General features: G+C 34.7%; 1 protein-coding gene across 5 annotated transcripts in view; it reads right to left on the bottom strand.

The window, feature by feature from the left end:
- Positions 1-25,466, bottom strand: part of PCMTD1 (protein-L-isoaspartate (D-aspartate) O-methyltransferase domain containing 1) — a 55,856-nt gene that overhangs the window by 13,761 nt on the left and 16,629 nt on the right. For 3 of the 5 annotated variants that reach the window (XM_020992488.2, XM_078153422.1, XM_020992489.2), the window contains exons 2-3: positions 22,962-23,389; positions 14,403-14,505 (exon numbers count right to left, since the gene is read on the bottom strand). In XM_020992488.2, coding sequence (XP_020848147.1) covers positions 14,403-14,505; positions 22,962-23,268 — 410 coding nt within the window. In that variant the 5' untranslated portion in view covers positions 23,269-23,389. Of the gene's footprint in view, positions 1-8,250; positions 8,441-14,402; positions 14,506-22,961; positions 23,390-25,466 lie in introns of those variants that run through there. The other 2 variants (XM_020992490.2, XM_078153423.1) reach the window with 2 other exon arrangements.

Raw genomic sequence — 25,466 nt, 5'->3', positions numbered from 1 at the left:
GAGGATATTACAACAAATTTCAAAATATTTTAAGGACTGCCATATTCTAGGGGATCAATGATGAGGAGTTATATAGAGAAGCATATTTCTTCTACTTAAAAACTAGAGTCAACAATTTTAGGTGTTCAAGCAGAGAACCTACTATTAATAACATCTTTTCAAATGGTAACATATTGGCCTACAAGATCTCTAACACCCCTATCAATACTTAAAAAAACACAGACTTCTAAGAAAACCCATTCTATCAGAATGAACACTCGTATTGCTATAACCAAAATCTTACATATCATGGAATCATTTTAAAAATTTCAAGAAAGCAAAGTTACTTGGAAGCTATCTTTTTAAATGTAAAGGATGGACCAGAAATAAGTTTGGCCTTGAGGTAGGTCAATCTGATGACGTTATGTCTTCTTGGTGTTTGAATATACTCTGCCCCCAGAATGATTAAGTCTCATGTTCTCATGGATGATTGATTTAATAGGTACAAAGAATTGCAACTGAAAATAAAAATAGTAATAACTGTGATTTATATTAAGAAGCAACTTGGAAGAATGGAGAGAGAGCTGGCCTTAAAGCCAGATGGACATGAACTCAAATACAGCCTCTGACACGTCGGCTTTGTGACCCTGAACAACTTAAATAACTTCTCAGTACTCTAGACAAGAGGTATCAAACTCACAGGCTACAAGGTCACCCTCAAAACTGCCTGAACCAGATTACAAAGTTATTGGGACATGTTTACAAAAATAAAAGCAAAATGCAACAGAGATATTAACTACGGTATTCTAACGTCAATATTGACAGGCTGCATATTTGAATGACCCCACTGACAACTCTATAATAATATAAATTGCAGAGAAGGTACTAACCTTCTCCAGTAGGAATTTTCTCATTTGAAATCCTCGAAACCAATGAAATTACATGAAATCACAAATCCAGTTCCTATGCCAACATAAGATTTTCAAAAAATATTTTACAAGCTTGATCACAATTGAACCTTACAATAACCACAAGTTAATATTGCAGGTATCATACCTATTTACAGGTAACAAAACTGAGTCATACAGAGTAACTGCTCAGTCACAAACCTATATTAAGTGCAGGAAGAAGGATGTGAACCCTGGTCTGATTCTAAATCCAGAACTCTATCCACTAGGACTGAATTGCCTTTTTTCTTGTGTCTCAGTTAAGTGTAAGTATCCTTATGGAGTAAATACTTTGAGGAAGGGAAATAAGCTTCCACTCAGTTCTGCAAAGTCCAAATAATTCACAGCAGTAGTCAGGTTTTGCTCTTCTACATTTTACTGTGTTCCACTGCTGCTCCTTCAGTTCCAGGGCCACATGCTTGGTTCAAAAACTCAAACTACCTCCAAGAGGCATCCATGGCCAAAAAATTTTACCATTTGATTCATTAAATTTTCCTCTAGGACACTGCCACTCCTAAGCCTGAGGAGGCTCTCTCAATGGTGCAGGTATGCAGGCTTTATTTTCCCAGGAACCCAGGTCAGCTCTTGGAACTCTAATTGCTAGTCTATGCACAGCCTCCTCTACCAATCAAATTTGTATGCTTTCTTTTATACGAACACCAATGAGCCACAACCACCTGTGTGAATCATATCAATCACAAACTATAACAATCACTCCACATGGCTGTTCATACCTCTCAAAGTGTTGTAGTATTTCATGCCTACTAAAAATTCAAAATTACAGAAATCATCAAGTCTATGAACAACCTTCTACATAAAAATAATCTCATCTGTAATACAAACCTATGACAATGACATGATCTAGTAATCAGTGCATTCTATTAGAATATAACTTGAATGAGAATAGGGATTGTTTAATTTTTGTATTTATATACCCTACATGTGGTACAGTGCCTAGCATAAATAAAGTAGGTGCTTAACATGCAATTTTGTTGCATACTGCTTTGTAAGAGACTCTAGCTAGATATAGTGACCAGAAACAAAAAACTATAGTCTCCCTTAATCTAGAATATAGTGTGTCTAATCTCAACCGAGCTCTCAGGGCAGCAGTGTAATCCCTTTTACTCTACCTTAATTGAAGCTTTAGCCTACTCAGCAAAGTGGTTGTTCCAAACCAACTTTACTGATAACAATCACCAAGAATTCCCTCTTCTTCTCTCTTAGTCAAACTCCCTATCACATCCTCCTATATCCCTCTTTACTCCAGTATCTGATGCTGGAGGTCCCATCTCACCTTCTCCAGCAGATTGCTTTCTCTACCATCACTTCTCTAATCTTTCAATCTCCTCCTATTTACTGGGTTACTCACCTGTGACCAATAAACATGACCAACAAACACAACCAACTATTCTCCATGCTGAAGAACATAAACTCTCACTAAATCCTACCACCCTCTCATCTTCTATCTCTTCTTCCCTTCTTAGCGAGACTCCTTGGAAAAAACCATCTCTTCTTCATGCCTCTGCTTCCTCTCTTCCAAATCCCTTATAATCTAATTTTCAGCTTCATGACTCAATTGAAACTGGTCTCTCCAAAACTACCAGCAACCTTTTAATTACCAAATATGAAGGTCCTTTTCTCACACCTAATCCTTCTTGACCTCTGTAGTATTTGTCGTTTTCAGTTATGACCCTATTTGGAGTTTCCTTGGCAAAGATACTGAAGTGGTTTGTCATTTCCTTTTCCAGTTCACTTTACAGATGAGGAAACTGAAGCAAACAGAGTTAAGTGATTAGCCCAAGGTGTCACAGCTAGTAAGTGTCTGGGCCAGTTTTGAAGAAGAATCTTCCTGACTCCAGAGTACTATCCACTGTAACACCTAGCTGCCAGGTATATGACATGACCACATTCTGCACCTGGATACACTTTTCTCTCTGGGTTTTATAACACTGCTGCTCTCTCTTATTTTTCCTGTAACCTATTTAACCAATTCTTCTTAGTCTGTGGGGCTCTGCCTTGGATCCTCTTCTGTCACTACACATTCTCTCTTAATGACCTTGTCAGCCCCCATGAGTTTTAATTATTCTTTCTATATAGACAAGACCCAGATCTATATTTCTAACATCAGTCTCTCTCCTGAGCTCCAGTCCTACAGCACCAACTGCCTACTGAACATTTCAAACTAGATCTCCCATAGAAATTTCAAATTCAACATGTCCAAAAAAGAACATCATTCCCACAAAACCAGTATCCCTTTTTCAGAATTTCCTATTTCTCATGTTTAGCTTTCAATCCACTAAATACCCTAGATTTTTTCCCTAACACTGCTTACTATACTATTACATCCCATCTAATTCTAATACATCCCTTCAAGATTTTACCCATCATTTGAGCTGAGATGTTTTCTGATGTTGTCCTCCAACATTTTTTGCTAGTCCGCTAAGTTGAGTAACTTATATATTTAATAAGCATTCCACTTATCACTTTATCCAAGTACTTAAAAGGGGTTATAACTTTTAAAACTGCATCCCTAGGACCTTCTAAAGTATCTTTCAGAGCCTTGTACTGAGGTGATAGTAGGGGTACCACTACTAATCAAGGTTAGCAGGAGTTGAAATGGCCAACGTCATACTATCAGTATATGTCAGGATTGGAATTTGACCTCTAAGCCTTCCTGATTATGAGACCAGTTTTCTACTTACTACTTTTGTATCTTATCTTGTATCTAGTAATATACTCCAGATATTTGCTGAAATTTGAATTTATATAAAACTGTTGAACAGCATAGGCCCAGGACTAAACCTTACAGCAGTCTACTAGAACCCTGTGACTACTCCATATTATTTTGACATGTTCAAAATCTGTTTTGCTATTTTGCCTTACCTCAAAATAAAAATCTTTACTTAAAATAATTCATAAATGATTTTGTCTACTGAATATACAAATTATCATATTTTATGTGGTTATATGAAATTTAACGAAAAAATAAAATGCAATTCACTTTTTATTAACACTCATAACCATCAGTAATCAAATATATTTTGCAAGTGTTTAGAAAACTTCTATATCAAAATTTGGATGAAAATATACCAAGAACATCCTTAGTTGCTAGGCCAAAAGATTACATAAAGCACAAAATCACAGTAAATAATTTTTCAGTGGATAGTTTCAAATAGCTTTGTTACCAGTTTGGTAGTAGCATTTTTTATCTCTGGTCATTTAAAACGTAACTAAAGATTCCAATACACTCACAGCAAATAAGTTTCTATTTAATTAAACAAAAATAATAACATTTTTGAGAAGTATCATGGCACTAAACCTGAGAGTCCTGAAGACCTACATTTATATTATAATTTTGATAGATAACAGCTCTTACCATAAATAAATCACTCAATCTGTCTGTGCCCGAACCAACTCTCTAAATCTGTAAATTGTAATTAAATTTGATGATTAAAGTGGGTAATATAATTTTTTCCCAAAACCCTTTGAGAAAAATGTGAACCAAGAGTTGAAATACTGGCATGATTTAAAAATGGGGGCAAGGGCACTGAATGACCATAGTTAACTTCTTTTACAATGCAAAAGAATCTCAAATTGTTCAGTATTCTTAATACCATAAGCCCAATTGCTAGTTTGACCTTTTCAGACCTGACAACATAACAGTTAGGTTAGGTTTGATTTGGAGAAAAAAAGAAATTTTTATATATGACAGTGACCAATTAACAACAGGTTTACTTTGTTCCAACCCAGCAGAGAAATGCAACAAGAATGCAGTGGCTTCTATAGACACTTACCTTCTTGTCTACGGACACCTGCAAGGTGTGGTGATTTCTGACAGCTTTAAGTAAGACTGGCCTCTGACTCCACATAGACGAGACTTTCTATTTACCCTTAGGTAATCAGAAAGCCACAACACTTTGCATTTTGAATTCTGCATAAATAACTCCACTCATAGGCTCATAGATCTAGATAGAAGAGACTTTAGAGGGTACCCTAGTCTACTGTTCAACTTCTGTACTTAAGGAAACTAAGGGTGAAGTAAAAAAAACAAAATTGGCCTGTCTTTAATTCATTCCATCAGAATATAAATTCCCTAAGACTTTGCATCCCCAGCTCTTGGCGTTTTATGCCCTAAACCTAGTGTCTTGAACACAGTAGATCCTGAATAAATGTTTGTTAGAGGAAACGAAAATGAATTTACTTCTGATTTTGACCATGTGAAATGTATAATCCTATGATTCAAAATAACACTAAATACTTTCATTAGACTTTAACACTTTATTTCTGAGTCATATTGGAAAGACACATTTTTTTTAATCACCAATTACTATTTTCCTCAAATGGCATTAATTTTTCCATTTGACACTGAAAGATTAAAACAGATGTCATTTTTATTATTTAATAGATATATTCTTCACATTTAAATTTTCAGAATTATCACACTTATCTAAATTTAATTCACCAGCTAACATTCCAAATTATCTATCTGAAGAAAGATTTACAGTATTTTCATTGGTCCTATGGATATCTGTTTGCGTATTATCGTGGACATCTGCCATATCTTATTTAAACCTCTTCTGCCAAACTCTGCTGCTTTTGATATTTCCTCTTTCCTCAGAAGCTGAAGAAATAGAGATTAATCCTGTCAGGAAGTTCTTCTTAAAGTCAAACTGAATTCTCTCTTGCTTTAATTTAAGCTTCTCTCTTCTTGTTTAGTTCTTCAGGGACATGAACAAGCCCTATAATATAGCTCTAAGTAAAATCCCTTACATACTTAAGATGGTTATTAAGTCTTTCCTTAGACTTCTCTTCCATAAGCAACCCTAAATGTTCAAGCATACTAATTTGTTAACCTATCTTCTCTTAAAAACTTTTATCAAAATTAATACATTTTGAGGAAAGAAGTACCTGACATCTTTAATATCATCTGTAAAAAGAATATCTGCTTTCAAACATAAAACTAAATCCAAAGAGATTTTCTGACTCTTATACATAACAATCCTCTTAACACAACAAAGTATCACTGTATCCTGTTTTCATATAACAGTACTACATTATCAACTCATACTCCTTTTTGTCTATCTTGACTTATCGTTTTTTTCCCTTCAATACCTATTGCCAGTCAGCTCTAGAAATTATAATTATTTCAAAACATGTCTCAACATGTCATTTGGTAAGACTGTAAAAAGTAGTTATCTTTTGCTTTTTCAGAGTCCACTGGGTCCATGAAATTGTACACACACCATTCTTCTCTCCAGTGACTGACTGCTAGCTTTATATGTGTATATGTGTACACACACACATACACACACACACACACCCATAGACATATGCAGTGCAGCTGTATACTTATAACAGTTAACAAAAAGGACTTCATTTTAACAGCACAGATACAGAAAAAAAAATTAAATAACACTATCTTTCACAGTATACTAAGTATTCATATCTTCATTCAACAATAAATGATTGTGCTAGAAGTAAAATTTTTCCTTTCATAGGCTCCTGAAAACACAACAGTAACAGCTACTGGGTAGTGTTTGAGGACTCAAATATTCTCAATCCCTGAGTAAGAGCTAGAGCTAGAGCTAGAGAATACATTTAGTATTCTCTAGACAATGTTAACTTATTTTGGTAATATGCTAGAGCCTACTTAGATGGCTCACCATAGCTAATTTAATCAGCTATGTTTGTAGACATGACAGGACATTTTCCATCAATTATAATGCTAGATCAATCCATTATCATAAACAGAAAAACAGAAGTACTACAGAACTGGTATCAGATTTGTATATGAAGATCAATGGGATATCAACTGTACTTCTAGGCATCTGTGAAGTTATACAGTTAAAAGACAAACAATTAAAACTGAAAATCCAGGTGTTCTGGACGGGAGAATTTCTAGGAAAAAAGCAATGAACTGTTTTCATGAATTAATAAGCATGAGCATATGGCTTGAAGAAATCTTTTTGATAATTTATAATCTGGAGGTACAGTGATAAAAATTAGGTTGAGAGTGATTTTTAGAAGTTTGTGATTAGAATTTCTCAAGGAAACTTAATTATCAATATACAAATCATACCTAGATAAATATACATAGGTAGACATGCACATATAAAACACACATACCATGCTATGCATACCGTGTGTGTGTGTGTGTGTGTGTGTGTTTGTGTGTGTATGTGTGTGTGTATGCAGATATATATTACTAGAAGGCCTTGACAAACTATTTCAAGCAGACAACATGATCCAGGGAATTGTACCTCTCAAAAAAAAAAACTGGCAAAGACTCTAAAGTGGTAAGGGCAGCTAAATGGCACCATGGAAAGAACACTGGGCTTAGAATCAGGAAGACTCATCTTCACGAGTTCAAATGCAGCCTCAGACACTAAGCTGTGACCCAAATCACTTATCCCTGCTTGCCTCAATTTCCTCATCTGTAAAATTGAGGTGAAGAAGGAAATGTCAAACCACTCCAGTATCTTTGGCAAGGAAATCCAAACCGGGTCATGAAGAATTGAATACGACTGAAACAACACAACAATTAAAGTGATATTACTTCATATGGTTCTAATTTTACTTATGGCATCATGTTTTTTCAGAAATCTTTGGGTTTTTAGTCTCCAAATGTCAGTTGCAATAATTCCTTTTTTAAATGTAAGTGAAATGAAATGACAACTTCTAGTCTTTGAAGGAAAAACATTTTGACAACTTTTCTTTTTCCCTACAGTGTTAACATCCTCCTGAATCAAAGTTTTCTTTAAAATCAGAGGGCTATGGCAAGTCATTCTAGAGGAAAATAGTTCAGCAATATTTTGCACTAACCAGAGGTTCCATTATGTACTCTGTTTATGGTGATCTACTGACAATATAGTTCTGAAAAAAATTAATGATTACAATTAGATAATGAAAATGCTTTTCAAAGTCCAGTCTCAATATATTCCCATTGGTCTTTTTTTCCCCACACCTGGAATGCATGCTCCCTAGCTCAGTCCAGATACCACCTCCTCCATGTAGTATTTCCTGATTTCTTCCAGTTATTAGTGCTCTCTACCTCCAGGAATTATTTGGTATTTATTTCTCTAGATTAATTTTGTAATCTCGCAGTAGAATGTAAGCTCCTTGAAGGCAGGAAGGACTTTTTGGGGATTTGTACCATCAAGTGAATATGCACCGTGCCTTACACAGAATAGACATTCAATAAACGTTTGAAATTAAAAATTAACTCTTAGCATTTTTTAAGTGAAAATGGAAAACGATACATAACTTAAATAACTTTCAGGAAAAACATTTTCCTAAGAATAACACTAGGATCTTGATCACTTACCTTTGCTGCGGTTTTCACTGGGACGTGAATGTTGTAATATCTTGATCTTGAGATGGAGAGGTGATTTCTTTCACAGCTGGGAACCTTGCCAACTTGCCCATAAAATTCTTTTGATAAGCTGCTAGGAGATCAGGGTGACCTAGCCTTGCCCTGCAGCTTCCCTCTTAGATGGACATTCTAGGTCTAGGAGCTGACCAAGAGTAGAAAAAACAACATTCCCCTTCAATATACTGTTGAAGTGGGGTTTGGCATTTTGCACATCTATTTCACAATGTGCCACAGAAATATGTCATTACATCTGGGATATATCTGTTTATTTTTTTAAAAGCCAATTAACTAATTTATTAAATTATTTTCTCTTAAAACATTTTTATCAATTAATGCATTTGAAGAAAAAAAACTAGTTGGCACTCCTGATAAAAGTTCAAAATTTCAAAAATTGAGGGTAGAAATACAAGTAGATAAATTCTTAAATGTCCAAAAACATTTATACCACTGTAACTTCAGAGAAACTTGCAACAGTTAATAGGAAAATACAGATAAAGGGAAAAAATAAATATTAATTTTCCTCCATCAACCCTGGCTCCCAGGGAATGATCCCCTTTCCATTAAGCACAGCATAAAACTGCTCACTTTCCCTAGAGGTTGTATGTAACTTAAAATCAAACAAACCAAAAACAAAAAAAGGAAAAAAAAACAAACTTATAAACAAGCCTTTCAGACAAGACCCCTGAGAATCTGACTCTCCTTTCACCTCCCTCCTCCAACCCTCTAGACAATAACATTCACAAATAGTTTTGGGGGCTTTTATGGATATACTGAAATGTTTCCAATTAAAGCTAAAGTTTGATTTTGAAGATTATACTCAGATACTGAATGCTTTTTAAAACCAAGTTTTCAATATTTCATTTTATATTTCACAGAAATCTAAGGAATAAGAGTACTTATTGCTGATCCTAGCATTCACTAGAAATTGCTGATAAGCAACTTAGCTTATATTTTTCCACATTTATTTCATTTTAAAAATCAAATCCATATGCATGGTCATATGAATTTATTAGGTCAAAAAGACCCAGTATATTTTAGGTAATTCCAGAATAGATGAGTGATGAATATACTTTATTAATATATATATATTAAGTTAATAATGAGAGTAAACATAGCTTGACAGAGGAAAAGCCTTGGAGCCAAGGAAGATCTAAATTCATGTCTTGCCTCTGTCCTCAATTACCTAGTTGTGTGAACACAGGCAAGTTGATTAACCTGTCAATGGTCAAGGTAATTCCTTGAGACTATTTATAGAGTTCAGTTGTGATTTTTACGAGGAATCATGAAATCATATATCAAAAATAAAAAGAAATTTCAATGAGACAAGATGAGATCGTCAACCCAAAAAGCAAATGATGAATCCAGTTTTTCATTAAACTCATTGAGAGGGAAAAAAAAAAACACCTTTGAATATTTCTGAACAAATCTGGACTGTATGGGAAAGATGAAATGAAATTGAAGCTAATACATTTTGGTTTCCATCCATATCTACTCTCTTTTTTCCCCTACCTACAAGTTATTTTTTCCCCCCTGAAATTCACAGGATCTTAGATTTAGAGCCAGAAGTGGTAGTCCATACAAAGTAATACAAACTGCATTTTAGTTGTAATAACTGTTGAACTTTGAAGATAGAAAAGAGATCTTAGTGGTAGAACCTAGACTAAACTCAGGTTTCCTCATTCCTAGGCTTTTACCAGAGAACTCTGAAATCATTTCAACCTTTGCTTGAAAAAAAATCTAAAGTTTTATACAGTAATAATTCTTCTGAATCTCAGGGATGAGTTTTTCCCATGAACAGCTTTTTGGTTTTTTTAGTGACATTTTAAAACATGTATTATTCAGTCAACTCATTAAGAGTCTGCTATAAACAACAAACTGAGATACAAGTATATGACATAGTCCATGCCCTCAAATTACAATCTTGTCAAATGAACTCAACTCATTTATGAAATTTACAAAGACTACTACATATAAAGCACTGTGCTAGATAGGGTTGCAAAGATAAACTAAACAAGCCTTGCCCTAAGGAGCTTACAGTCTACTGCAAGGATACTGCATACACATGAATAAATATAAAGTCTTACAAAGGATCAGAAAGCATTAACACTAGTATGGATCAGGAAAAGCACATTATAGAAACAGCACCTGAAATGTGCTTTGAAGTTAGGGATTCTGAGGCTCAGGAAGATTAAGTACATCTCAGACACGTGGGACCACCTAACTGTTAAAAGGCAGAGAGAGTGGCAGGAGATAGAATGTATTGAGGATAATAGAGGGCAGGTCAATCTAACTGAAAAGAGTAAATGGAAAATAATATGAACTAAGATTAGAAAAGCAGGAATGATGTGTGTAGATTTTAAATGCCAGGCAGAGGATTTCGTATTTTACCCTAACAGCAGCACAAATTCTATCTAGGAAAATAAAAAAATGTCCAAATACTGTGTGTACAGAGATACTGTACCTTATTTTGAATTATAAATGCCTAATACAAGATGTAAATCTTTACCGCTACTCCTCCTACTATCCTCTGGGGCCAGTCAGAACAAGCCTACACCCTCTTCCAGGTGACAGAACTTCAAAGACTTCTGAATACTATTATATCACCTCCTTAGTCCTCTTCAAGCCCTAGCTTTTTCAATTCACAGCATAAAAATCAAACAAAAACAAACCTAAACATATCCAGTTTCTCTTATTAGCTTGGTTGTGCCATCCTGGTTGGCTCTAGTACTTATTATCCATATTCTTCCTAAAATTTGGTACCCAAAATTGGGCACAGATGTGCTCTGGCCAGGACAGAATACAGTGGGATTATCACTGCCTCCTTTACTATACACTATAATGGACTTTTTTGCAGCACTCTTGGCAGTCCGGTGAAACCTACAGAGACCTTCCTCAGAATACTTTTAAATCCATGAAATATATAGAATTAAAAAGGAAATGAATTACAAATATTACACACATATATATACACACATATATGTAGTGTGTGTGTGTGTGTGTGTGTGTGTGTGTGTGTGTGAGAATTAAAACAAGTTCACAGACCCCAGAAACCTATTATCTAGACTTTCCAAACATTATTGAGTAGTCTAAAATATTGCTAGGTTTTTTGGCCATCAAGCTGCTTCTACTTACTCAGACTGAACTTGTAATCCACTAAAACTCCCAGATATTTTCCCACAAGAATTGTTGACTAGCCATATCTCCCCTCCTGCATTCAGTATTTGTACAATTAGTTTTTATTTTAATTCATGTGCAAAGCTTTATTGAAACTAAAATTAGGGGGTTCTGTTCAAATCAGTCAACAGGCATTTATTAAGCACCTAGTATGTGGCAAGCATTGGGTTTACAAAACTAAAAGTGGGAAAGTCCCTACCCTCAAGAAGTATACAGTCTATTAAGGAAATATATATACACAAATTAAATGGCTGAAGCGATCAAAAAGCCTCATCTGATGTTCAACTATCCACTCTCTTCCTGTTCCTCTTTAACATAGAACAACAGATATTAGGCATGCTTTCATTCTTGAGATCCTTTATCTTCAATCAAGTAAAATATGCATGCTAGTGTCAACATTCTGAATATGTAATCTTAATCTGAAATATACAGCTTCAGTTTGGTTTGCAGGAACATAAAGACAAAAGGGCAGAACATTTATGTAAAGATTTTCCTTCCCTAAGCATATTAGAAAACCAGAAAATGAAATAAGTTATATTTCTGTAGCTTATTCCTGTGAGGTAGGACATGCAAGTTTATTATCTCTAATATTATCTCTATTTTATGGATTATGAACCTATTCTATCCCAAACTGTTCTTGAAACCATCTCAATATAATTAGTCATCTACCGTTAAACAGAATCAATTCCAACTACTGTTGTTGTTATTGTTGTTATTAACAAAAAAAAAAGGGAACATACTTCTCCTACTAACTGGTTAAAAAAACCAGTCACCTTGTGATTATTTTTGTTAAGTTTCAAGAACATTATAATTTATATTTCAGGATAACATTCTGAATTCTAAAAGTTAACAAATTTCAAAAACATTGAACTTAACTCTTCCATAGTTTATTCAAAGGTAAGACTGAATTGTTTCAAAATAAGTTAAAATACTTAAGAATTATCCTACAGCCTAATGTTTACCCAATTAAAAACAAAAATATTTTAAGACAAAAGATTTATAAACAAAAATTCCAAGAAATTTTTAAATCTCATAGCTAAATGTATTTTATATTTACTCCATTTTGACTAACTTATAAAAATATAAAACTCAAAGTGGAGCAAAGTTGACAATTTTCATTTAGGGTCAAACATGCATTGCTAATTCAAAGTGTGAAAAATCAAATGGAACATGCAACATTTTTTTAAAAAGCACCAATATAACCTAATGTCTATTTTATTCATTATTATGCCTTTTTTTTATTTTGGTGATGAAGAAAGACAGGGTTACTGCCACTTGACAGAATGAAGTATGAGTTACATAAAAACTTGTATAGGAAGACGCTGTACTGTTCCAAGTGATATCCCAGCTCCTTTTCTGCTTTGCATTACAATTGGGAAAATTATCCCATACATTGTAATTTTTAAAAAGACCTTATACATCATATTGTTATTGGGATGTATAAAACAGTATGTACTACCATGATTGAAAACAAAGAGATTCATTATTTTTGTATTTTATTTTTATAGTAAGTGCTTTTTTTAAAAAAATGACAAATGGAAAATATTGAGGTATTATTTTCACACATTTAATTCATCACACCTACCAGAGGCACATACATAAATGGCACTGGAAGAAGTTTAGAAAATTGGGGCTCAGAATTCATGGAATTCAAAAACAGTAGACCTGGCATTCCTAAACTGATGTGCAAGCAGCCATCCCAGCTCAGTGGCTGAAACAATGCTCCTTTCATTCTTGGAGATTTCCCTCCCTTCTGTACTAAAAACTGCCACTCCCTGAACAGAAGAGGACAGGAGGAAGCTCCCTCATATACATTCTTTTTTTTCCCCCTCCGATCACTCCCTTTATCCCAACACAGTAGATCAGTTCTAGTCAGCAATGTAAAAGGGGAAATAGGATAAATGTTAAATCTCATCCTGTCTATACTGTGGTACTACTAGGGATACTGCCTCATCTAGTCTCAGGAAAAAAAAAAAGGAAAGAGTGGTGGAGATCAAATCTATCTTTATCTATCTCCCGTTACTACCTATCCCTAGAACTTTTTACTTTTTTCGTCATTCTTCACCCTTAGGTCTAGCTCCTGTTTTGATGGAAGGCCACCTCTCTGAGCCAGAACTGAATTCTGAATGTATTTATCACAAAATTATTATAGATGGTAATTAGATTCTAAAGTATTATTTGCACTATATTTCACATCTATGATAGTTAAACAATACTGTGTAACACTTTCCATGCGAAAATGTTGTGTTCCCAACAAACGACAAACTAAAGAATTTTTTAATAACTCATTCATAAGTTAAGAGGACCTATAATAATGCTTATGATGATGGGAATGGGGAAGAAGGAACACACATAATTTCTAGATCAACAATTCTTTGGAAACATGTAAAATATTATGTCACCTATTCTCCAAAAGTAAGTAGCTAATGCATAAGTAGTAATAGCCTAGTTTTATAAATGAAAAAAACAAAAATAAACAAGCAAAAGGCAAGTTATCAAGTAAGTTACATGATTAGGATAGAATCCTGGGCTCCCGACTTGAACTCCAGTCACATAGCCACTTAAGACAATGGTGTGAGCCTTAGTAATGAACACGACACAAGATACCTTATTGTTTTGATGGGGGTGTTATTTATATGAAATGGAAACCTGAGTTTTAAATATATTTTTATTTAAATATGGTATATTTATAACACTAACGAGTTTTCACAACTGCGAAAATGGTTTTACCAAGTCAAAAGCATCATATTCTCTCACTGCACAGTGTATTTGAGCTTATTTTCAAAGCACCTCAGAAAAAGCTTCAATAACAGTTAAAACTTATAAGTATGGACCAGTACCAAAATTGTTTTTAATAGATAAATCACTATAAGGAAGTAATTTGCAAGTTTTGTGGCCTCCAAATAAATACTGCAGATTTCAATACTTACTTATCAAAGCTATCACTATTTTTGATGAAGCTCTCGAGTTTTTCCTTGGCATATTCCACCACATCTGAGTGAAGCTCAATTCCATGATTTATTCCAAAAGGACCTGCAATCGTAGCAGCAGCGTTTTTATGAAAATAATGATGATGACATGACTTTTTATAGCCCCTTTTTATAATCCATGCCCATTTACCTATCTCAAGGGCCCTGTGAATAGGACTTCAAATATGTTGTATCTAGTTCCAACAGATGAATATTATTTTCTGCCTTTAGATAAGCTTTCTAAGAGCAGGGCCTATATCACATTTAGATTTGTATTCCTAGCACCTAACAGTGGGTTTGCACATGGTAATATCTTATTAAATATCAGTAGAATGAATCTCTCATAGGAAAAGAAAGGGGGAAAAGGTACACAATCTTCCATCAAAAGTGGTCATCTAGGGGCAGCTAGGTGGTGCAGTCGATAGACCACTGTCCCTGGATTCAGGAGGACCTGCGCTCAAATCTAGCCTCAGACACATAACACTTACTAGCTGTGTGAACCTGGGCAAGTCACTTAACCCCACTGCCTAGCCCCCCCAAAAGAGAAAAAAAAAGGGGTCATCTATCCCATTCATTCTTAACAAAATTAAAATCTAGCAGAGACTCTAGGATATAAGAATTTTGCACTTTTACCACTAGCTCTAATTTGCTTACTTTTACCTATGGACTCAAGTCCTACAATGACAACATAGAGAAGTATTACAAAAATTTTGCCTTGATTTTCTAAAGTACAAGCTCCTAAGACCAACATTGTAGTTTCAGGCTATAATCATAGAAAGGCCATGTGCACATGAAACTTTACATCTTCTCTCTGTGAGCTGTCCCCTGATCATCCTAACTTAGTGATGTTTTCAACATCTAAATTTTCATTTCACATTGTATCACTTATGAGGCACTGACATATTACCTTGTATTACAGCTGTCTATGACTATCTCACTTAATAGACAGTTAACTCTTACTGAATAAAAAACCAGTACAAAGAGAATAAAAAACAGAATTTCATACAACTTTTTTCTTCCCAGGGTTGATATAACACAGATGCTTAGTAAATATTCGCAGAATGAATAGTTTTATGTTGTTCTTATTCTCTTTGGTGAGAATTAATTTAATCTTTTCACTGCCCTTCAATATGCACATATAAGTAAGTACATCTTAAGTTATTTAGAAATAGGAATGTGGGAAAGCAGCTTCTGGTCCCAGGAGATAGCTTGATTAGGCTTCTTCCCACCCATTAGATGCCTTCCCCTGAACTCTAGCAGAATGGGGTTGTTTCCTAAGGACACTCATGTGGTCACATTTTTAAATGAATCCTTAATAACCTCATTTAATTATTATTTTAATATTCTACTAATTCCTTTTGTCTTCTGCACCAAGTTACTGCAAGTTGGTTTTTTAAAAAATACTTACTCCCCCCTCTAGATTGAACCTTTAAAGAACAATTCATTTTTATTCCTAAAATTATGGCTATAAGAACTCCTCTAATTTGTGAAGATTTTTAATCTTTAAAATTCCATGTCCTCAATTAAAAATTAATTTTTAAAAAGTAGAAAAACTTATTCATCTCACACACACCTCAAACAATGTTTTAGTTACCTAAGAGACCCCCACTCCTTAATGTTTTTTAACCTAGGAACACTTATGAAGTATTTCCTTTCATTTAGAAGTCTCTACAGAATGCAAAAGCAATGAAGAAAAAGACTAACTTTTTTTAAAGTTGGAACTTACATGTTATCTCTAAACATCTTACAGCTAAAGTAGGTGAAGAATGTCTACAAGAACTTTTTCCTGGGGCAGTTAGGTGGTACAGTGGATATAGCTCCAGCCTTGGAGTCAGGAAGACCTGAGTTCAAATCTGGCCTCAGACACTTGACACTTACTAGCTGTGTGACCCTGGGCAAGTCACTTAACCCCCATTACCCCCAAAAAAAACCTTTTTCCTTTAGTTTTTTTTTTTTTATCAACTCAGACCTTCATCTGTTCCGGATGATAAGAGTCACTTTTATGGTTCTGACTATACAGAAGTGGGTAAAATTTCTTATATTCCCATGCAGCCATGAGAATGGGCAACTAGGTGCCTCCGTATATACAGTGCTGGGACTGGGCTCAGGAAGACCTGAATTCAAATACAGCCTCCAACGCTTACTAGGAGTGTGATCCTGGGCAAGTCACTTAACCTGTTTGCCTTAACCCACTGGAGAAGGAAAAAAATATCTTTACCAAGAAAACTCCATGGACACTATTGGTACACTATGATCCACGGGGGGTGGACATGACTTGATACAACACAAGCCATGAGAATATGATCAAGAGGATTAAAAAATAACATCTGATGACACACAAAAAACCCCAAAACTTCATATAAATGATTAGTAAACCCAACAGCTTGATAGACTGACAGAACAATATGTCTTTTAGAACAATACTGGAAATAAGATAATTATCTGAGTTTCTGTTGTTCAGTTTGTCTTATTCTTTGCAACCCTGTGAACCATACTACACCAATGCTGTCCATGTATATTAAGTGTCTGAGGTTGCATTTGAACTCAGGTCTTCCTGACTCCAGGCCCAGAATACTAACCACTGAGCCATTAAGCTGCTGAAAACTGAAAAACTGAAAACATTATCAGTGCACAGAATGAAAAACAGGGAAAAAACAGAGTGAGGAACTTTAAATCAATTTGATAAACATGTCTCTAGAGAGTTCTACATGCAAGCTACCTTGCTTATGAAGCTTCACCAATAGAGAAATTTGAAATTTTACAGGGTCCATGACTTCAACAGCGTCAAGAAGACTACAAAGTATCCAAGTGCAATCGAACAGGAATTATGTTCAAGCCTAACTCAAAGATAAGTATTTTAATTCTTTAATGTATATACGTTTACTATATTTCCTTATGATCATTAAGACTTCATAGAAACACCTTTGTCTCTAATTCTCTTTATACAATCTATTAGTGCTTTTGTTAGAGACTAAATTCCAAAACTTAAATCTACCCACAGAGAACAAGCCACTTTTACTATGTCAATTTTTCTCTACCAATTGTTCCATTTCTGATTTTGATAACAATTTCCAAGTGGTTTAATTTAATTCTTTTGGTATTTTCTGCTGCCTAATTTGTTGGTTCTTTATCTGATAACTAATATTACATTAAAACTATATGCCCAGTGTGATGTAATGTCACTAATATCTTTTTACTAGCTAAATTACAAGTTAAAATAGAAAAGTTTGTTATCATAAGAAACAACAGGACATGCAGCATACAAGTAGAACAATTTCTACTTAAGTTTAGAGCTGGAACTTAGTGCTATAAGATGACACAAAATTTAGCTCCATTTTTCTGAGGCTTTGATAAGGTATTATTTAAACTCAATCTTTATTTATTTAGATCCTGCACTGATTCAGAATACTCAAAGCAAAATTCAGCCAAAAGTCCAATATTTAAAACTATTGGAATTAAGAAATTTTCCTCATTAAAAAAAAAAGTTTAACATGGTTCTTTAAGTTATATATATATACACACCTAAGGTTAATATTAATGAATGTTTCATTAAATGAAGCTAATTAATAACTTATTAAAATTCCACAAAATTATAATTGTTAATTTTTATGATTAACCTACTATATTGAGAATCTAAATTAAAGTAAATAAGAACTTTTTAAATTTATTTTTTGCAGTGATATTAAAACATAATTAACAACTGTGCATTAGTTTATTATTTATGCATAAATATTAAAATACTTTCAGCATACTAAGGTTTCTCCTAAAATGGAATTCATATGCAAAATAGTTAAGGTAAATCGTAAGATTCTAGATTTAGAGAGCTGAAGAAGTTAAGAAGCCAACTAATTCAACTCCTTCACTTTACCCCTGGAAATGAACACCTCCATTCAAAAATTTAAGCCACCAATTAAACATTGCTTTCATCATGGGCATAGTGAGGATTTTTAGATTATATGTCCCAAAATTGGTGCACCATAGGTAGGCTATGTTACGTTTGTTTGTGTGTGGTGTGTGTGTGTGTGTGTGTGTGTTGTGTGTGTGTGTGTGTGTGTGTACACACACACATACACACACACACACACACATATACATTTATAATTTAACATACTGTAAAATAATGTATCATCTTCATAAATTATAGATTACAAAAGTCAGAGCTTAAAGAACTTTAGAGATCATCTGGACCAACCCCACTCATTTTACAATTGAAAAAACTGACATCCTCAGAGGTTATTATGTGCTTAAGCACTCTAAGCTCTGGGGATACAAAGAAGGGCAAAAGCCTACCTAGTCTAGTCCCTGCCCTCCAGGAGCTCACAACATGCAACAAAATTTTAAAGCTATATATGGAATGTGTGTATGTCAAGGAGTGTTTGTGTGTGTGACTACAAATGGAAGGTGATCTCAGAAGGAAGGTATTATCAATAAGGAGGGTGTGGGGGAAAGGAGGCAACAGACATAGCAAAGGCCTCCAACAGAAGGTAGAACTGAATTGAGTCAAGAAGGAAACCAGAGAAGCCTTGGTAGAGAGAAAACATTTGTTTTGAGACATGAGAGACAGCCAGTAAAAGGGCATGTAACAGAGACTCTTAAGTGTCATGTGTGATAAACAGCAAGTAGCTTGGGTGTGTGTGGAAGACAATGAAGTAAAAGAATACCACAGAAAGGAAGGAAGGGGCCAAGTTGTGAAAGATGTTAAATGCCAGAGTTTATCTTTGATCCTGGAGGCAATAATGAGGTAATAAAGAGTTTAATGAGTATTGGGGTGACATTGTCAGACCCATGCTTTTTAGAAAAAAATCACTTGGGAAGCTCAGTTGACCATGGAAAAGGGAAAAATCTGAGGTAAGGCGATCAACCAGAAGAAAAAATATATTGTCCAAACTGTGTATTATAATAGTCCAAATATGACATAACAATAGTTGTAGAGAAGAGTTTATAAGGGAGATATTTGTGAAAATAGACACTCCAAGATGACAGCAGATTGATAAATGGAATAACTGTGATAGGATTGAGATGAATGAATCAGATTGTGAGCTAGGAGGATGGCAGTGCCCTCCACACCAGGGAAGAAGTTAAGAGACAATAATGAGCTCTGTTAGAGAAAAGTTGAGTTTGTGATGCCTTATAGGCATCTAATTTGAGATGTCCAAAAAGCAGTTAGTGATGCTAGACTGTAACTGAGGAGAGAGGATAGGTTTATGTATTATCAATCTGAGAATCCTCTGCATGGAGGCAGTAATTGAGCCCTTGGGAGCTGATGAGTAAGCAAGTAGGATATTAGGGAGGGAAAAGGAAAAAAGGCCCAAGCCCTATGGGATACTCAGGGTTGGTGGGTAAAACCTAGATATGTAATTCTTTTCTCACTTTAGCTAGCATGGGCCAATTATCCGGAGCCTTTATGATTCTTCTGTAATAACAACAGCTAGCATTTACAAAGCACTTTAAGGTTTAAGTACTTTAGAAATATTTCATTTTATCCATATAACCACTGAGCACGGTAGGTACTACTATTATCCCCATTTTACAGTTAATGAAACTGGGGCAGAGATCAGCACAAGGTGACGCACAAGCAATAAATGTCTGACGCCACATTTGAACTTAGATCTTCCTACTTCCAGGCTCAGCTCCCCTGTGCCATCTGGCTGCAGATGAGGAAGCAAAGAGAAGCGAAGTAACCTATCCAGTGACACAAAGATAAGATGGTCTTCTGACTCCAAGTCTAACGCTGCTCTTAGATCTTACGGATTATTTGGGTTTTTACAAGGTCTTGTTTAAAAAACAAAAACAAACAAATAAAAAAAACCCACCTCTTTTCCTGAAGTAGGAACTGGTTTTCTTGGGAAGACAATGACAGAATTTCAGAAGCAGTAGGGAACTCAGGAATAAGAAATAATAATGGCCTGAACCAGAATAATTGTTATGTGAGTGAAGTGAAGGGAGGCAAGAGATGTTGTGAAAACAGAAATGTTATTAAGTCTAGTCTAGTCTCACTTCCACATGACAACCTTTCAAGTACCTGAAGACTGCCATCACATGCCTATTATGTCTCCCATCCTTCTTGCTTCCTTCAAGGAATCCTACTATCTAAGTCTCTCACAAGCCTACTTTCCCTTCTAATCTATCAGTGTCCTAACCAAAACATGGCATTTATTTTGGATTGACTGACCAAGGTAGAATACAGAGACATATCTCTGCCCTCACTTTCCTAGTAAGGCAGCATACATTACCTTATTTGGACACCATGTCATGTATACAGTTGACTCTTTTTCACAATGTTAGAGATTTTTCACTGAATTTTGTATGTTAGAACAGAAAAAGTTATCATTGAGTCAAAGACCTGTAGAGGTTAAATCAATCCTGGTTGGGATACTTCTCAGGCAGAAATAATGTAGTCTTTTAACTTATGAACAAAGGTACATAACTAAAGGTCCCCATTTCCAGAGCATAACATCTACTGTCTTTTGATTCAGTGACCATTTGTGTGGACGTGTTCTGATGGTTTGCTACTATATCTCAGCACAAATGCTGACAAGAGTTGTTGCATTTGAAGATCACAAGATTTGGTTGAAAGTGTTTCTGACTAGCTTTGTGAGAACCAGAGCCACAGTAGATGCCATATGGTAGTGTAATACTGAAAATAGTGCTGCTCATGTCATCTGCCTAGTTAACTAAGCCTGTATGACTGAGAAAATAGCTTATATCATCCTTAAGTCAAAATGACTCCAATAAATTAAGCTGATTTAGTCAGAGGACCTAGGTTTGAACCCTTATCTAATATTTACTTCTCTGTATAACCTTGCAAAAAAGTCATTAAACCTCTGTGGAACTCAATTCTCTCATCTATTAAAAAAGGTTTACACTAGATCAAGTAACAAACAAAATGTCCTACTGGCAATGCTCTGCAGTGTGCCCCTAACTAAACTAAAATGTAATTGGGAAATTTAACAAAATAAGTTTAAATATAAAACAGATACTGTTATTATGTGGGTTTTCTAACTTAATATGGTCCCACAGGGATTCTCATGTACATTTTTGTGAATTCTTGTTTCTATTTGAGTTTGAGCCACTGGACTAGATGACCTCTATTCCCAGGAAGTTCTTTCCAGTAGTCAGAGCACAACACTTGGAGTAAGGAAGACCTTGCTTTCAAATCTAGCCTCAGACATTACCTGTATGGACTCTGGACAAATCTGGACAATAAATAGCACCTATCTCCCTACTTTTACTATGTGAAGATCAACTGAGACATGTAAAATACTTTGCAAACTTTAAAGGACTATAAAATGCTAGATATAATCCTCGTTATTATTAAAACTTTCCTCCCAGCAAAACCCTGATATGTATTTAATTGAAAGGAAGCTTTTTGTAAATCACAAAATCATGGGACTCACAGGGGAAAAGTTAAGAATCTCTGTGATATAAAGGAAAGCTATATGGACATAGAAAAACCTCTTCCAAACCAAAGGGTTACAAACATCCACTTGCCCCAAGATTCAAATGTCTCAGTTGCTATTTATAAATGATTCCCACAAGATACTAGCATCACATCTATCCTTACACTGACCTTCACTGAGCTTACCTTTTTTTATTCAATAAATCAGCAACACAAAGGATAAGAGTGACAATAAAGAGAAATGAAAAAAGTTACAATTCAGAGCTACATTCAAATGTTACTAAAATACATACACACAAACATATATATACTTATCTAGGCAGCTTATCAAAAATATTGGTAACATTTATATAGCAATTTAAGGGCTGTAAAGTGCTCCACATACACTATCTGATTTGATAGTAGGTAGCTTTATATGTGTTTTTTTCATAGCTAGAAAAGTCACCAAAAGCAAAAATGCCTAATTAATTGATTTTCTACAACAAATACATTACTCTTTGTGGTTATTGCAATCATTTCTTATAAAGCCTTACCTTGTATTACGGTAGGAAGCTATTTCTCACATTTTCACACCCATAAACCACACATTTTGATTTCCCATAACCCTAATTGTATCACATAACCCTAATTTCCTTCTGTCTCTCTAAAATCCTAATTTCCACCTTCTCTACCTCCACTTTACCTGTTTCTCTCCAATAACAAAAACAGAGTATTGTCATGATAGTGAGAAAAGGTCAAGACACTGTTTCTCCATTTTACTCCTCAAATTTCTAAAATCAGCAGCAAGGATCTCCCCCCCCAAGAGTACTATAGTGTAATCCTATTTGCCTGGATTCCAGTTATACTCCTCAGCTTTTTACATAAATTTCAGATTGGAGTACAAGTACAGTTTGTGTCTAGCAAGTGGCATCTACTTGGTACAACCAGCCTCTTGACTAGAAGCAAGAAAGAAAAGGAAGGTTATTTTATATTTCACCTTCAAAAAGTTATCTTATATGTATAGCATTGAATGACTATATGATATACATACAATATTATATATAATACACAACAGTATTAACAATATACATGCTTTTACTAAAATCCAAGCTATAATTAAAATTTCTCAAAAATGAAATTACCTAAAATTAAGCCCACCATTGTACTCAAATATCCAGTTCCACTTCCTAGGTTAAGAAAAGACAATCCTGGTTGAAGTTTCAATGCCTCCATTACTTCAGAATAAATACAAGGTGCTGATAAATGAATGTTTCCATGCTTCCAAGCTAAGTCTTTGTAAGCACTGTCCCTGTAGCCTTCCAAATAGTAATCTCCTCGATCAATAGCTCTGAATGCTTGCTCCACTCTTTCAGTACGAATGTAGTGAGCTTCTTTTAAGTTGTCAATTAAATCATCATTGTCTTCACCAGCACTCACAGCTCCTCCCATGATGATATTCAAATTAAATTAATAATTTGAAAAACATTAGCAGAATATGTCCAAAGAGTCAATGTAAAGGGACTTGACTGTTTCTTTCAACAAAGCATGAAATCTCAAAAAAGAGTTAATCCTAGAAAAAGAAAAAAATCAACAGGTTTAATTAATTAGTGAACAGTAAAAACTGTACTTACAATGAAAATAACTCATTTAAAAATAGGAATATTTGATATATTTGCAGTCTAAACTAAACCTCAGTTTTACAACAGATTTCAAATCAATGTACTTTTAAAAATACACAACAAATTGCAAAACCATTACAACGTTATAAACAGAGTACTATATTACTGAGAAAAGCATCGAAAACAAAACACAAAATCAGCTTTATAATAACTAGAGTTTTCAATTTAGCAACGTTCAGGATGACTAAACCTTGTGATAAAACTCAAATCTAATAACTCTAATATTTTGCACAATGGGGAAAAATCCATTAATCATATATGTAATAACATTCACTTAACACCAAAAAAGTTAGCAACTTTGGGGGGGGGAACCCAATTGTCACCTAAAGAATAAAATAGTTAAGAGTAAATATAGTATTGGATGAACATGGATTTTGATAATTATATTCCACAGAAATAATTTCTAAGTGTAGCATCTACAAAGGCGAGAAGAAATAAAGTAGCCAAAAATAAACTTCATTTTTAAACAATCAGAAGAACAAAACATCTGAGATATATTCCAGTCTCTTATTTCAGTCATTCCTGCACAAAGAGCTCCCAAATTTTTCTGATAGACCACTTGCATCATCTTAATTAGCACACAAGTCCCTCTCCCCATTTCTTCTCTTCCATATTTGTTATTACACAATTCTATTTTTTTCCTTTTTGTGGCCATTCATAGAGAAGGGTAATTCCCATATTTCTCATGTTTGTTCCCACCTAGACTATCCTTTCTCCCTCTAATTGTTACCCATTCTCTCCTTCAAGAATCAATTCAAGACTCTCCAAAAAGCATACCTCAACTTGAAATTTACTTACTCCATTAGTCTGAATTAGTTAATACTTGAGCATTATTCACAGTAAGTTTGTTTTCTTAGTCTTTTAACTAGACCATACTGTTCTTGGAAAAGGGACAATGTCTTCTATTTGCTTTCAACACCCCACAGAATTTATTACACACCACTGCACATATAATCTGCATTTAAAAAATGCTCATTAAATGGATTAAATGATATAGAAACAACCAGTAAAATTAAAATCCCAAGAGGGTACTTCCAAAAAATGGATTAAATGATATAGGCACAGAAACAACCAGTAAAATTAAAATAGCAAGAGGGTATTTACAAATGCATTTTAAATTAAAAAACTAGAGGAGCAGTTAGATGGCACAGCGGATAGAGCACTGGCCCTGGAGTCAAAAGGATCTGAATTCAAATTAAGCCACAGATACTTGATACTAGCTGTGTGACCCTGGGCAAGTCAGTTAACCCTGACTGTCTCACCTCCCCCCAAAAAAAACCACACTTTTTAAAAAAGCTAGAGTCTCTATTTGGGGAAGCTAAGTGGCCAAGTGGATGGGATTGCCAGACTCATCTTCCTGAGTTCAAATCTAGCCTGAAGACATTTACTAGCTGTTGACCCTGGGCACGTTACCCAATCCTGTTTGCTTGCCTCAGTTTCCTCATGTGTAAAATGAACTGAAGAAGGAAATGGGAAACCATTGCAATATCTTTACTAAGAGAGCCCCCAAATGGGTCACAAAGAGTCAGACATGACTGAAACCAGTGAACAACAACACAGTTTCTTTTGTGCTTTACTCTCTTGCTACCCACAATGTCAAAGGATGTTATCTCTAATCATTTATGGCTAGTATGAGTTCAACATTAATATCTCACTTACTGAATAGCCTCAATTACTTGAGGCATAATAAAAATTTATTTTTATGAGCTGCCTGTGCTAGAATACCAGTGTGTCCAGCCAGAGTCAACTGTGCCAAGACTGGTCAATTCTCCATGTTGCTGGAATTAGCTCTAAATTTGGCTACTGAGCACCCCACCCATTGGCCTCTATGGTACAGGCTGTTTACAGTATTATCATACTTTAAAGTCTCACACTTTTACAGGTCTTGGAAATCTTTCTCTACTCTACATCAGTGTTAGATGAGTTTATGGTTTTTATTCTATTTACCATGCCCCTACACTCTCAATT

This window comes from Phascolarctos cinereus, unplaced genomic scaffold, assembly GCF_003287225.1.
Source record: "Phascolarctos cinereus isolate Bilbo 61053 unplaced genomic scaffold, phaCin_HiC Scaffold_4;HRSCAF=312, whole genome shotgun sequence".
Taxonomy (NCBI): Eukaryota; Metazoa; Chordata; class Mammalia; order Diprotodontia; family Phascolarctidae; genus Phascolarctos; species Phascolarctos cinereus.
The sequence above is the reverse complement of the archived record's forward strand: the minus strand, read 5'-3'. Positions and strand labels throughout refer to the sequence as shown.